At 47.0% G+C, this 15,794-nt stretch overlaps 1 protein-coding gene across 2 annotated transcripts in view; it reads right to left on the bottom strand.

The window, feature by feature from the left end:
- BEND3 (BEN domain containing 3) overlaps nt 1–15,794 on the bottom strand; it is a 36,009-nt gene that overhangs the window by 18,615 nt on the left and 1,600 nt on the right. The window contains exons 2-3 of one of the 2 annotated variants that reach the window (XM_045499183.1): nt 817–864; nt 115–317 (exon numbers count right to left, since the gene is read on the bottom strand). The exons of the other annotated variant lie outside the window; for it this stretch is intronic. Of the exons in view, the coding sequence (XP_045355139.1) occupies nt 115–317; nt 817–853 (240 nt within the window). The 5' untranslated portion in view covers nt 854–864. The remainder of the gene's footprint in view (nt 1–114; nt 318–816; nt 865–15,794) is intronic. 2 annotated transcript variants of the gene reach the window in all.

Here is a 15,794-nt window from a genome sequence, read left to right on the forward strand (position 1 = left end):
GCCTTCTCGCGCCCAGGCATTCAGCAGTTGCCCGGACGCTCACAAGGAGAGAGACAGAGCATCTAGTCAGAGGGTCAGAGCCCAAGCGAACAGCGGAAGGAGCTGGGCCCTCACCTCGGGAATCAGCCGCCGCCTCTTCACGCTGGGGACAGAGTCAGGCTGGCCATCGCAGCCCGGGGGCTTTCGCTTGCTGGAATCCTGGAGGGCAGGGAAGACGCTGTCCAGAGGGTGCTTCTCGGAAGACCTGGAACTCACTGAGCAGTCCAGGGCAGCATCTTCGGCCTCTGTCTCCACTTTCACTGTGTTATTTTTTAGAACTGTGGCAGAGAAGAAATAGGGCTCAGTGGGAAAGACCACTGGGCCGCTGGGAGATTAGCAGGGTTCCCTGAGCGGCAGGGTGTTTGCGGGGTGCCCTCTGACACTAGCACTCAGGTAAGAAAGTCTAGTCACAGTAAAACTGCGCCTTCCAACCTAGCAGTTTTTATCTTACCACATTAGTGCTATACAATAAAATCACGATCCGAGAACATTTTGTTCAAAACTGGTTCTAAGGTCCTTTTTGGGGGGAAAGAGCCGAGACGGAGAGAAAGAAACAAATACTATCTTTTAAATGATACTTTAAAAAAAGTAATTCTGGAAAGATACATACGATACTTAGAGCAGGTGTACGGGCAGAGGGGGATAAGCAGGCGTGGGAGGAGACTTTCCACGGATTTTTCATTATGTATCTTTTTATATTTTGAACCATTTGAGCGTATGACCTAATAAAAAATATTAAAATTAAAAATATGTTTTAAAAAGAAGCTTATTTTTTACCTTCTTCTACATCTTCACTGAATTCAGCTGAGTTCATCTTCTATTCCACTAAATGAAAAGACAAAGACAAAGCCTTGATTTATTTCTTAATTTTCCGTCCCCATGAGAAATTCCCTTACCCTCCCAACCTGGCTCCGGGTAATGGAGGGTTAAGCCGAAACATCATGGAATGCATCCTCTTAGTGTTGTCCGCAGCTGCTCAGAAACAGCCAGGCCTTCTGAACACCCTCTGCGAGCATGTCCCCCAAACTGCATGTCGGCAGAATGCGTCTTAAAGCATGAGTTTTGCTTTAAGGGGCAGTGTTGTTTGAGAAAAGCAGGTCTTACAAAAAGACCTCAGTTCGGATGATCTCCTATTGGTCCCTGCTTTATCAATTCCAGCCACAGACTGCAAAGACCAAGACGCAGGCCATGGCTCCTCTGGGCACGAGTGGGTCTTAGACTCCAGGTGGTGCAGAAACACCCGTGCTGCCCATGGTGCAGTCATCAGTCACACGGCCACCGAGGACTGGAAATGTGGCTGGTCGAAATGAAGACGTGCCATAAGGGTAAAGTACACACTGGATTTCAAAGACTTAGCAGAGCAAAAAAACAGTGTAAAACGTCTAATAATTTTTTATGTCGATTACACGGCGAAATGATGTCAGCTATCTTAAAATTAATTTCACCTTTTCTTTTAATGTAGCTACTCGAAAATTTTAAATCACACGTGTGGCCTGCATTCTATTCTTGTTGGATGGTGTTAGTCTAACCCTTCCTTCCAAAGCAACAAGAAGAGGCAGTGTGGGTTTCTGAAGTTCTTGAGCTCCACATAATCTGCTCCAAACCTTTCTTTTTCCTGATGAGGGAGCAAGGCAGGAGGGGGCGGGGCTGTATGGGCTGCCAGGTTTGGTGCAGAGCCCCCGACTCCCACTGCCCCGGCCAGAATGGAATGGACACCATGATTAAAAGCACCATTAATCTTTGAGATTCCCCGAACTACCCTAAATTACATAACAGCATCCGCAAATAGCATAAGGTGTGAATGAGGGAGCAGCGTTACAAAAGAATACACATGAGAGCCTTTACTGTTGACACCGAGGAGTCGCGGTTCCCACAACTCATTACGCTGCCTACAAACATGGAGTTCCCATTTTGGTTAAACATCAGAGGAGAGCAGAACTAAGAAGTATCTTTTAAGAAATTTCTAGAAGGAAGAGGGATGCCATCTACAAAGTCCAGTACACTATTCACCAAATAGCCACAGAATGGTGTGTGGTCCTCTGTTTCAGATGGGGGAAAGGGGGAGGGGAGGAGGTGTGCAAGAGACAGAGTCTAGGTCATCTATGCACACAGTAACAACTTCGAAATCCACTAATAATAGCAACACACATACAGTGCCTACGATGTGCTGTGCTATCCTCAGAGCGTCACGAAAACTTTGACTTTCTTTTATGAAAGAAGAGGGATTCTTTCCATCACTATTCTATGAATTTTCAGAGAAATGAGTAAGAAAATATGAGATTTATTTGAAACTGAACTTACACTGAAAATACTTCCCATTCACCGATCTACTATCTGAAAAACATAACACACAAGATGATATTGAGGGAAAATAAGAAGTCAAATTCAAGGGTCAGAGAGCTGTTTTACCAGAGGTGAATTTTGGCCAATGCAATTTCCATTCTATTGCAAGGAAAAAACCCCACATCTGACAACATCACCCCACTGGCAGGGGGTGGGGAGTGGCAAGGGGGGGCACCGGCAGGTAGGTGAACATCAGTAGTCTGAGGTGGGGAAGGTGGCCAATGCCAGGGGAAAGTTCAAACCTCCCGACCCCCGGCCCAGGCAGGGGGCTTCGTAACGAAGTGTACTCCAGGCCTCATGCAACTGCCTTGGAAACCCTGCCACATGGTCACAGAACGCAGTCCCTGAAATCAAGAGCACAGGGGAGAAGCAGCAGAATAGATGGGCAGAACTGAGCGAAGGTTGTCGGAGAGGGCACAGTGTACAAAACAAATTAGTCTCTGGGGAGGAGAGGTGGGAAAGGGAGGAGAAGGTGGATGGCTTATTTGGGGAAAGAAAAACCACAAAGGCTCGGCTAAGGAGAAAGCATTAAAGGACAAGCAAATCCTAGAAGAAAACAGGTGTCGGAGAAGAAACACAGCAGACAGAAAGAACGACAGTGCACAGCAAGGGCAGCATGGTTATCTAGTATTTTATCTGCCCAACTGTGTTCTTCCAGGGAGCAGCGGGGAGCCGAGGAGGCGGCACTGCGGCAGGCTGGGGCCGAGCGCACCGGCCCAGCAGGCCCGCGGCGCAGTGCCGGGCGCATACTCTGCAGGGACTGGGGGGCTCGGTGGACAGCAAGGGTATTTTCTGAATCGCACCATGGGACACTACATACGGCAGGCGACGCAGCACCTGAATTCTGAGCAGCCCAAGTCAAAAAACGGTGAAGTTAGAGCACACACCTGAGCTCTGTGGGTGGGCAGAAAGCCAGAGGGAGAGCTGGGAAGGCTCCCAGTGGCCGGCTTCCCGGGCATTCAAGACACCGGAGGGCATCTGCTTTTGTGTGCATTTCTACACCAGTGACAGATGCTAGGCTAGCACAGAAGTAACCCAGGCCACAGCACGGTGGGCCCCTTCCCTCCCAGCCAGCAAAGCAGCCCCGCTCCTTGGGAAGCTGGGGGATTTCCTGTTGGCGAGGCCTGGAGAACCCACAACTGCATCTGATTTCATGGCAGGGGCAGAAGTGAGGGTCCCCAGTAACACCCGCGGCCTACAAACCACGGGCCGGATGCACCAGCTGCTTTCACCTCACCTGGAGCTATTTTATTCCCAATTTTACCAATAAAGAAACCGATACGGGGCACCTGGGTGGCTCAGTTGGTTAAGCATCTGACTTCGGCTCAGGTCACGATCTTACAGTTCATGAGTTCGAGCCCCACATTGGGCTTTGCGCTGACAGCTCAGACCCTGGGGCCTGCTTCGGACTCTGTCTCTCTCTCTCTCTCTCTCTCTCTCTGTCCCTCCTCCACTCACATTCTCTCTCTCTCCTCTCTCTCAAAAATAAACATTAAAAAAAATTAAAAAAGAAAAAGAAACCGAGGGCATTTACCTTAAATATAAACAATTCATTTGTCAACTGTACCCCAATGAAGATAAAAAAAATTATTTTTATAGTATCATTTTATGGAAACAAAATATTTGAATATTGAAAGGGAGGAAAAAGGGAACAGAGGGCAGGTAACTTGCCCAGTGTCACACAGCTGCTAAAGAGCAGAAGTAGGATTCAAACCTAGTCTATGTGTATCTCTGGTCAGCCACCCACAGAGGAGATCACAGAAGCCTCCTTCTTCTATTAACGTTCTTCTGAAGAACACAGGGGCCAGTTTCCAGCCTTGGACCCTTCTGTCCCACAGCCACTGGAGCACCCAAATCTCCTTTCGTCCGCATGTAGCTACTTGGAAAACCAGTCTATTCCATGCCTATAAATACGGACTCTACTCCACAGTACAACAGAGATTCTACAAGAGGGATGTGTGGGTCACTTCCTGGCATCCTGGAGCTGACATGATGACCGCACATCAATGGTCAGGGCTGGGTAGAAAGGGGAGGGGCATCACATACCTGCCTCCACACGTTGCTACCTCCATTTCCTGGTCATCTGCCCAGATGATGGTCACCAGGTTGCTCATCCTGGGTGGACACGAGCGGCTGGATGCCGAGCATGCCACAGAAATTCCGATCCTTACATGACTCTAGGTCATGTAGGACTTGCCAACTACCACAGCCCCTGCCCACCTGGGCTTGCTAGGATTACCGTCTCCTCTGCCTGCCGGACCTTCTCATTTTAATGTCCTCTCCTTCTCAAAATCCTCCTAGTCATCTCACCACGACTCACAGATTGTGAGACAGTCTAACTACACATCCCCAGGTCCCTGAGAATCAGCTTTCACCCCAAGAGGTGGCTGTTGCATGTCCCTCAGAATCGCCTGGCCAAGCCCAAAGGAATGTTTAAACAAATGAAGGGGACAAGTGTCAACGAGACCTGTGTAGCCTGATGCCGCCTCTCGCTAAAATACCACAGGTTCTAACACATCAATGACCTATTAGAGGGAAACTCTCAAACAGGACCAATTTCCAGTGGTAAACGCTTTTTTTTTTTTTTTTTTTTTTAACCAAATAGCCTAGGAAGCCTCAGGCTAAGTGGCCGTCATTGGTACGGAAAGGTTTAAATGTTGCAGAGCTCATAAGAGTGCATGTAATTTTATTAAAATGCCTAATAGTCTCTATCCTCCCGCTCAGATCGAGATGGACAATGTTCAATTTTCCATGCAGGGCACATGGGTGGGGGAAGATTACAGTGTCATCGGAAAAGCCTTCCGTTTACAAAAAGCACAAAAGGGAAGGTAATCCCGAACGTTCAAAAATAACACGATGCTTTAGCCACTCAAATATCAAATTACAAAGGCTAAGTTGCTTAAATTGGCTACATAAATGCAATAACTGGTGGGGCTACCTCGCCTCATGCTGAAATACGGCTGAATCTGATGCCTGAGTATCAGCCAGCTCCTGCCTCTGGCGGGAAGGAAGTCTGTGAAGACAGACAAGGGGGAGGCGAGAAGCGAGAACCATTCACTTGTGCTTAGAAAAAAATCCATTCTAAGAGATGCCACAAAGAAATGGAAACGCTGGAAAGATGTACAAATTATAGGTCACTGTCTATTTTTGGAGTTCATTTTTAAGAATGGAAGATGCTTAAAGTCTTTTTTTTTTCCTTTTTCTTGTAACTAGATAATACATGCATATGAAATAAAGTTCAAAAAGTGTAAAAGAGGGGGTAGCTCAGGGATAGAGCATTTGACCGCAAAAAGTATTAAAGGGGTATTTGGTTTAAAAGTCCACTGTCCTCCAGTCACTGGGTTACTCTCAGAAGCAAGAATGTCCGTTCTCTTGTGCATCCTTCCAGAGATGTTCTGGGTCGGTGGTTCTCAAGGTGTGATCCCTATGCAGAGGTGCGCCACAGCTGGCTCATTCTGGCTCGCACTCAGCGTGTCTCTCCCCAACTCGACTTTAGAGGAGGCGAGTTCGTAGCTAGAAATGGACCGCAGTGGGCGTATTTACACCCCAGGAATGGACATTTTTAAAAACAGCTTTTTCTTCTTTCTTGAGAGCCATTTTACCAGTATTGAATATTCAAACCCTTTCAAGGGGTCCACGAGATGAAAACTATGTTCATAACACTGAGATGTTATTGCCCCTTTTCTCTTACCGGTGTGCAGGAGAGTATTCCAGAAGCTACATGATATGTCATTTTGCAAAAGACTGAATACAGAGGCAGACAGGAAGATGCAGTTGCCTTCTATTAAGTCAGATGTTAAAGAGAGTTGCAAGAATGTAAACAACACAAGGGCAGCCTGGCTGGCTCAGTTGGTAGAGTGTGTGACTCTGGATCTCAGGGTTGGGAGTTCAAGCCCGACACCGGGTGTAGGGATTACTTAAAAATAAAATCTTTTCGGGGGCGCCTGGGTGGCGCAGTCGGTTAAGCGTCCGACTTCAGCCAGGTCACAATCTCGTGGTCCGGGAGTTCGAGCCCCGCGTCGGGCTCTGGGCTGATGGCTCGGAGCCTGGAGCCTGTTTCCGATTCTGTGTCTCCCTCTCTCTCTGCCCCTCCCCCGTTCATGCTCTGTCTCTCTCTGTCCCAAAAAATAAATAAATAAACGTTGAAAAAAAAAAATTAAAAAAAATAAAAATAAAAAAAAATAAAATAAAATCTTTTCCAAAAAATGGAGGGGAGGGAGGACACCTGGGTGGCTCAGTTGGTTAAGCGTCGACTCTTGATTTCAGCTCAGGGCACTATCTCCTGGGTGTGACATCAATCGCCGAGTTGGGCTCTAAGCTGAGCATGGAGTCTGCTTGGGATTTGTTTCTCTCCCTCTCTCTGCCCTCCCTTGTCATGTGTATGCTCTCCCCCCCCCACCAAAAAAAGGAATGTAAACATTCTTTTCACTAAGGTTTTCAAAATGCTTATTGGGGCGCCTGGGTGGCGCAGTCGGTTAAGCGTCCGACTTCAGCCAGGTCACGATCTCGCGGCCCGTGAGTTCGAGCCCCGCGTCAGGCTCTGGGCTGATGGCTCAGAGCCTGGAGCCTGTTTCCAATTCTGTGTCTCCCTCTCTCTCTGCCCCTCCCCCGTTCCTGCTCTGTCTCTCTCTGTCCCAAAAATAAATAAACGTTGAAAAAAAAAAATTAAAAAAAAAATGCTTATTTATTTTGAGGGGGGAGGGGTAGAAAGGGGGAGAGAGAGAATCCCAAGCAAGCTCCGTGCTCAGCTCGGGGGCCCAACTTGGAGATCGATCTCATGACCACGAGATCATGACCTGATCCAGTATCAAGAGTCAAACGTTTAACTGACTGAGCCACCCAGGTGCCCCCATTAAACTATTACTGACGTTACCTTGTAACGGATTTACTATGGTTTTTAAATGAGTTAACAAATATTTAAACATTTTTCCATTTTAATTTCTAACACAGTAAATATTGACAGATATAACCTATATAAACAAAGGCTCTTTGGGGTCTTCAGTAATTTTTTAAAAAAATTTTTTTAATGTTTATTTTTGAGAGAGAAAAAGAGACAGAGAGAGACAGAGCATGAGCGGGGGAGGGGCAAAGAGCGAGGGAGACACAGAATCCGAAGGAGGCTCCAGGCTCCAAGCTGTCAGCACAGAGCCCGACGCGGGGCCTAAACTCACGAATCGTGAAATCATGACCCGAGCCAAAGTCTGACGCTTAACCAACTGAGACACCCAGGCGCTCCAAGGGGTCTTCAGTAATTTTTAAGCATATGAACACATGCAAAAACTGGAAGAGTTAAGATCCTGATCCTCGTTTTTCTCACTTAATAAATATATCATGTAAATTTCTCTATCACTTCTTTTTTAGCTTGAGTTCCCCCAGAAGCAGATGCGGACACAAGATCTGGAGTGAGTAGTTTCTCTGGGAGGAGAGGGTCAGGAGCAAGGTAATGAGCTTCCTTCCGTGGGGTAGGAGCTCCCTGGCTACGGGCAGTGCTGAGGGCACTAAGGGAGGGGTCCAACAGGGCCGACCCCCGCACTGAGCAAGCTCCTGGAAAGCATAAACTGCTGTGCATTCTCTTCCGACTCCTCACCTCACTGCCCAGTGCTTTGCATACTCGGTGAGAATCAACAGCAGCAAGGGCCTACTCTGTAGAAGGAGCTTCACAGTAAACTAACGTCACCTAACAATCCTGTGAGGGAGAAACTCCTGTCAGTCTCGTTTTATGAGTCGGGAAACTGAGGTGCGGTTTTAGAGACACAACAGACCTCAGAGATGATCTCCTTTTAAAGGTATGGGATCCAAGGCCCAGAGAGGTTGGGAATGTGCTCAAGCCTGCCTGATCAGTGCTTTGGGGGCTACACCCCCCACGTGTAGGCATGACGGGAGCTGCTGGTGTCAGTGGGGCGACTGTCCTCTGCGCAGGGGCGACTGTCCTCTGCGCAGGGGATGATAGACCACACAGCCTATTTACTGGGACTGATCACAACCAACACAAGTCAAGACGGAGGGCCTGGAGAATGAAGACGGAACTGTGGAGCCCCTGTCAGAGGGGAGGTTGGGTAAACGGCGTCAGATAAAAGTCACAGGAAGGAAAGAGCACTCAGAACCCCAAGGTTAGGAGATACTACATTAGGGTTTCCATAACAACCGTAACTCACATCTAGTAAACACAGGCCGCCTGCCACAGCTGTGCAGGAGACCACCAATGCTTGCAATTTTGTGACCTGGATACAAATAATTTTAGGCTCTGGTACATGCCCACCAGACTTTTCTTCCTTTGGAGAGGGAGAGAAATAACATTAAAGCAAATTCTAGGTGGAAGAAAAGTCTACTTTGAAAAGAACTTTGTCAGTGCTTAAATGGGCAAATCTTGATCTTCCTTATCACTTTCAGCTTCTAAGGACCTGTAACCAAATCCCTGTGTCACTTACAGAGCCTCACACACTTGAAAGTTATGCTATGCAGTCGCCTCTATGAGCAGAGGCCAGAGAGCAGAGAACCAGAGCTCTGTTACCTTACAGGGGATCTTAGGCTAAGCACGGGCAGGAACGGAGCATCGGAATGAGGGTGGAAATCCCGGTACAGAAGCCCTCCACAGCCCTTAGCTGTTATTATTTACTGATAAATTCCACTAAAACATGCTGACAACATGGGAGAGACAACAAACTGAAAGTGACCGGCACTGAGATCCCCTTTGATCACTATTGTTATTTCCATCAGACAACGCTAGGAAGTGAACTTCGACACATTTTTCTCAACACATGGATCCAAAACCTCTATTGACAGGAAGAGCCGAGCGTTAAATTATGTGTAAAGATTCAAAATCAATTGTTCATTACAGGGCTACCCAGTCAATAACAACATACTTCGAAGTTCACTGGGGAGATGTCAACAGCATAATTAAAAAAATGCTATAAAGCAGCTGGAAGGAAATATGCCACAATGTTAATTACCTCCAATTAGGAGATTATGGATGATTTTTTTACCCCCGAATATTTCCTTCTACTTTCCAAATATTCTACAGCGGACATGGAATTCTTTGAAAATAAAAAAGAAATTTTTAAAAACGGAAAAAAAAAAGAAGTATTACAATATGAGTATAGAATACAGCCACGGCATATTCTAACCTAGGCCCACAAATAGCAACACGCTAATTATGTACAATCAAATCATTTAACTTTTAAACATTTAAAATGTCGATAGTCTAAGAATCAATATACAACTGACAAACCAGTAAAGACCTTTCATTTCCTAACTGCCTCTGAGTTACTGCCGCTGAAGGTATATCAGTGTGGGGAGAGAGAGAGATGAGAAAAAACTCTTAGCTCATAAACCTGGGTGTGAATGAGAAGGAAAGGAGATCAGTTTTGAACCATGAGGAAATGTCATCTCCTGGTGGGTACATTACAGGCTCTAACAACGCATTTGCCAGATACTTGAAAGATTTTTCAAAATAAGGCAAATTTCATGGGAGGAAAAAACAAAACACGACAAAACTCAAAAAGCCAGAGCAAGTCTTCTGGATCAGGGCTCAAAGGCCAGGTCACTGGAGAGTTCGTGGCTGGCTGGAGAAATGAATGGACTGGCCAGCAGCTCAGCAATTCACCAGGCAGGGGCCTACCTTGCTGGGTTCCTATACTCTGGATGACAACTGTTAAAATGTAGTCCTTTCAGGGTACCTGGGTGGCTCAGACTGTTGAGTGTCCAACTCTTGATTTCGGTTCAGGTCGTGATCCCAGGGTCAGGCTCTGTGCTGAGTGTGGAGTCTGCTTAAGACTCTCCCTCTCTTTAAAAAAATTAAATTGGGGTGCCTGGGTGGCTCAGTAGGTTAAGCATCTGACTTCGGCTCAGGTCATGATCTCATAGTTTGTGAGTTCGAGCCCCGCATCAGGCTCTGTGCTGATAGCTTGGAGCCTGGAGCCTGCTTCGGATTTTGTGTCTCCCTCTCTCTGTGCCCCTCCCCTGCTCATGCTCTGTGTCTCTCTGTCTCTCAATAATAAATAAACGTTAAAAAAATTTTTTTAATTTAATTTTAAAAACAAAGAAAAAAACGTGGTCTTTTCTACAAGGCTCTCTGGTGTCTAAGCACCACAGGAGATGTTCTGACCCGCTCTGGGGCCCTCCTTCCCTGAATCCTCAAAATTGGCCCAAACTAGGCGAGCAGAGGCCTGCTCTGAGGGGCCTGGCCCCAGGATGAAGCAGCAGGAGGAGCTGGGAGAAGGAAGGTCAGGAGGTCTGCAGAGCTGAGGAATGGCTGAACCACAGAAAAAGGAAGGTGTGGTGTGGTGACTGGTTAAAGTGGGTAATAAAGAGTCACACAGAACCTGACTTGGGGAATTCTTGCTGAGAGCTGAATGCAAGACCACAGAAAGGACAGCAGGGGTCAGCTGGGGTGGCCATTCCTTGCCAAAGCCCACTGCCTTCACAGGGTCCTGGGTCTCCTCCCTCAATGTCCCACAGGGGTCCAAAGGACAACATTCTCCAGTGCTTCTCCACGGGGGGCTAGGAGTGGCCAGGGGTCCTCTCCATCCAGTTCTTTCCACAGAACCAGTGCTCCTTGAGAGAGCAATCAGCCCAGGCCCCTTGCGAGAGCAGCTCGTGGCTAATCCAAGGTGCCAAGGGCTTGTGGCTGGCCAGGACTCACACCAGGACCAGCAGCAGGCCTCGAAATGGGAAGTACTTGGGCTTCCTGAAACCTCGAGGTTCAAATCCCAGCCAGCTGACTCAGGATTCTGGCCCAGCTAAATCGGAAACGTCCACTGAACTTGGTGTTGGCCCCTGTGCTGAGCGGGCTGAGCTGCTGGTCCTAGAAGGGGCGGGGCCTGCAGCCCTGACCTCAGGCCACTCAGGGGGGCAGATCCTCCCAAGTCATGTTTTCAGATGTAAAGTAAGGCAAACCCTCACCACAGGAAGGGCCGCTAGGGAATGTGAGCCCCAGGAGAGCAATGCGATTGGAACCCGTGTGTGGTGCTGCTGCATTCGAAGGGTAAAGCAGAGAAAAAACACCCGGGCCATTCTAAGGGTGCTATTAATAAAATGTACTCAGGATTTAAAGAGCTTGAGACCCAACCGAACCTCACTTCATCCTTTTCACAACTGATCTGGCTTCGTGGTATCGGTCACGAGGATTTTAAAAATTGAGCGTGGTAAAGGAGGCCAGCAGCTAACATTTCCAGCTGCACGGTCTGTTTCCCATGCTAACCCATGCAGTCCCCACAAGAGCCCTCTTATTTTGCAGGGAGGGTGGCAGTCTGAGCCTCACTTGGGGTGGGGGGTATCACAGGGAGCATGAAGAGGGAAGGGACGGAGGTGGACTCAGGGGCGATGGTCCCATTCCAGCCTTTTGAGAAGAGCCGGGACAGAGTGGGACATGAGCAGGCCGCGCTTTCCTTTCTCCCTTTCCCAGGGGCACCCCTCTGTAGGCTGGGCTCTGCTGCAGAGCAAGTCAACTGGCCAGCTGGGCCCCTGGACCACCAGAGGGACTCGCGCCGCTGATCTCGAGAAAATGGGAATTCCCTATCGAAGTTTAGGGTCAGGAAGAATCAGGTGGAAACCCTGGCCCCACCTACGTCCGGCTTGTGATGCGGGCAAGTTGCTCACCCAACCTCGGGTGGTTCTTCTGTAAAATGGGGCTGGACACACTACCCCCACCTCAAGAGTTTCCGTGAAAATGACAAAGGAGAGAGTGACTGGCACATAGCACTTAGTGTTATCCGTTACAGAGCCCTTAAAAAAAGATTTTCAAAGTGCATTTTAATAGTGAATTTTCTTTAAAACAGCAAAATTAAGTAATATGGTTTAAAGCTTTTAAAAGTTTTAGTAACTTTTCTACTTTTCTTTTAAATGAAAGAAACAACTGGAAGGGGATAAAATCAAATAAAATGCTCTCCCTAAGGACTGGAAGAATGTTCCCATGCCATATGCTCTTGCGGGGCTCGGGGCTCTGGGTTTACAGGAACGGCTGGGAGTCTCGGGGCTCTCAGAACCCGGCCCTCCTGGCAGTGGCATCCTGCCCAGGGGACTTGCAGGACATGTTTGCAATTTGTTTTTATTTTTAGACACATCTGCAAATGCAGTTTGAAAAATACCAGTCCTCACAAAAACCAGGGCAATTCCCGCCGCCACCGGGAGTCTTCTAAAGCTGTTAACTGTTGCTGCCTTCCTTATTCAGAGTACGACGGCATCTTCCTGCAAAGCTCAGAGGCACAACCTCCTGACCCTGCCTGCCTGCGATTTGGGGTCTTACCCTTCAGACACGGTCTTGTCTGGATGTGACTAAATGTGATGTCTTCCTCAGCTAAGCCATTATAATTAAGCCCTTCATGAGGCCAAGAAGGGCTACCTCCTTGGACATCAATAGTAAGAGGCGCCAAACTTCTTTTTCTTTTTTATTTGATTTATTTTTTAATTTACATCCAAGGTAGTTAGCATATAGTGCAACAATGATTTCAGTAGATAGTAAGAGGCGCCAGACTTCTAACTTTAACCCTGGCACCCAGAAGCTGGGGCTCAAGGAGGAAAAGAGGGCCAGCACATCCCAGCAGTCACCCATGTGACTGACTGGACAATGGTGACTAATTTTCCTAGGAGGCATAAGCTGAGCTTCCTCTGTACTTCCCACTTTTTCAAGTGCATTGTCTTGTGACCACATGAGCTAATTAGAGTTGGGGCAGTCTTGTGTAAATACACCCCCTCCCCCAAGCCTCCATCCTTCCATTCACAGGCTCCATGCTCAAACCAACAGCCCCTTGCCTACAAGACCAGGGGCCCTTGGGTGACTTCAGTTGGAAGAGCATGTGACTCTTCATCTTGGGGTTTTGAGTTTGAGCCCCGCACTGAGTGTAGAGGTTAAAGAAATAAATGCAAACTGATGCAGCCACTCTGGAGAACAGTGTGGAGGTGCCTCACAAAACTAAAAATAGAACTACCCTACGACCCAGCAATAGCCCTAGTAGGAATTTATCCAAAGGATACAGGAGTGCTGATTCAGAGGGGCACAGGTACCCCGAAGTTTATAGCAGCGCTATCAACAATAGCCCAATCATGGAAAGAGCCCAAATGTCCATCAACTGATGAATGGATAAAGAAGGCACAGGCGCGCGCGCGCGCGCGCACACACACACACACACACACACACACACACACACACACAGGAATACTATTCGGCAGTGAAAAAGAATGAAATCTTGCCATTTGCGACAACATGGATGGAACTGGAGGGCATTATGCTAAGTGAAATATGTCGGTCAGAAAAAGAGATCATGTATTTTCACTCATTTGTGGAATTTGAGAAACTTCACAAAAAGCCATAGCGGAAGGGAAGGAAAAATAAGTTACAGAGAGAGGCAAACCATAAGAAAATCTTAAATATAGAGAACAAATTGAGGGTTAATGGGGGTGGGGAGTTGGAGGGGTGGGGGAAAGTGGGAGATGGGCACTAGGAGGGCACTTGTTGGGATGAGCACTGGGTGTTGTATGTTAAGTGATGAATCACAGGAATCTACTCCCGAAGCCAAGAGTACACAGTAGATGCTGTATGTTAGCTAACTTGACAATAAATTATTTAAAAAAAGAAAAAAGAAAAACTCAAAAAAAAAACAAGAAAGAAAGACCAGTAAGTAATTTATTCAAATTGAGCAATCAATGTCCTTATAGATCCTGATGCAACTGTTTCACTGGCCACTGAGAACTGAAAATGAGGTGAGAAGAGACAACGTAAGTAGACAGCTGACTTTTAATACATGTATTTCAAGTTGGATTGAAAATGGTGAGCTGCTGAGAAAAACTCAGCTCTAAAACAATAGTTTGTAAAAGCTCTGATCATTCAGTGACTAACATGCCAGGCATTTACCACCCTCCAAGTGAAATAGCACCTCTCCCGTTTGACACACTGAAGGCCTGATGCCAGCATGGAGCGCTCTTAGCTTGGCGTTTGCCCGTCATGTGCGGCAGCTAAGTTCCAGAAACCACAAGTGCTCTGAGCTGAAATAATGTTGCAAGAGATACTGGAGCATCAGAAGGGGAAGAAGAGCAACTGTCCAATCTGGAAGGGGAAAGAAATAGCACAAGCAAGCTGACACTCACAAAGCACATAAAATACCCAATTTGGGGGCATGTGTGTTGTGTGTGTGTGACTTTAAAATTTTTTATTTTATCTTAATGTTGATTTATTATTGAGAGGGAAAGACGGCACCAGCAGGGGAGGGGCAGAGAGAGAGGGGGACAGAGGATACCAAGAGGGCTCAGCGCTGTCAGCAGAGAGGCCAGTACGGGGTTCGAACTCATGAACCTTGATGTTATGACCTGAGCTGAAGTCAGATGCTCAACCAACCGAGCCACCCAGGCGCCCCTTTAAATTTTATTTTAAAAAATTGGCGTACAGTAATTTACTCTCTGGGGGGGAAGGGTGTGCAGTTCCATGAAAGATAGCACATATGTATACATCCCTGTAACCACCACCAAGGGGGCTGATACAGAAAAGTCCCATGAACCAGAAGATTAATTCTACGAATGAATCCCCCAAACTTACCTGAGCCAATAATGGACACAATGAATAACAAGGGTGGCAACCATAATTCACCACCTGTTATCACAATTGGGTGCCAGGAAAAAAATGCTAAACCCCAACCTCCCATACACGGACACCAAGTTATTTTTGCTGGTTGGCTAGCAACCTTCACGTGTTTCTACATTACAAAATTTGAGGTATTTAAAAGACACATCCCCAGAGTTTTCATCATGGTGTCAATTCAATTCATAAAAGCTTATTGTTTCTTTCTTCACTGTTTCAGGGGCTTTTCAGTCAGCTCTAAAAAGTGACAGGTGGGACATTTTTCAGATTACATTTTCACCTAATCAAACCTATGTCAGCATTGATTCAAATTCCTAATTATTATACATTCTGCAATTCCTTTGCTCATGTAAGGCGTGCTCAGGAACCTAGAAGTGACCAAAAGGGATAGCATGAATAAATGAATAAAAGTGGCACCCTAAATAGGTTATTGGGATGATCACCTTGTGTACTAGTCATAACTGGTCTCTCTTCTTTGCTCTAGTGCTCTGTGTGTGGTGGGGGAAAGGAAGGACATAAAACGTGTCTGTTAAATTACTTCAGCAAAGGGATGAGTGTCTCTAGTAAAACTCACATTCAGTGGTGGAGTTTTTACATGACAGACGTTAAAGGCTCTGGTTTTATCCGTGAATTTCATTTCAAGGGCCACACATACACCAGCTAACCCACTAGTAGAAACGGGCTGCACTAACCCCACCTTTCTTCTGGAATCCAAGAGGGTCTCCATTCATTTAGCAAATATTTACTGAGCACCTACTACATTGTCAGACACTAGGTTGGTGGCTGGGGAGGAAAAAGTGTCAAGAAGATACAAGATCTTGCACACATCTCAGCAGGAAGGGTG

The sequence above is a fragment of the Leopardus geoffroyi genome, chromosome B2 (assembly GCF_018350155.1).
Source record: "Leopardus geoffroyi isolate Oge1 chromosome B2, O.geoffroyi_Oge1_pat1.0, whole genome shotgun sequence".
NCBI lineage: Eukaryota > Metazoa > Chordata > Mammalia > Carnivora > Felidae > Leopardus > Leopardus geoffroyi.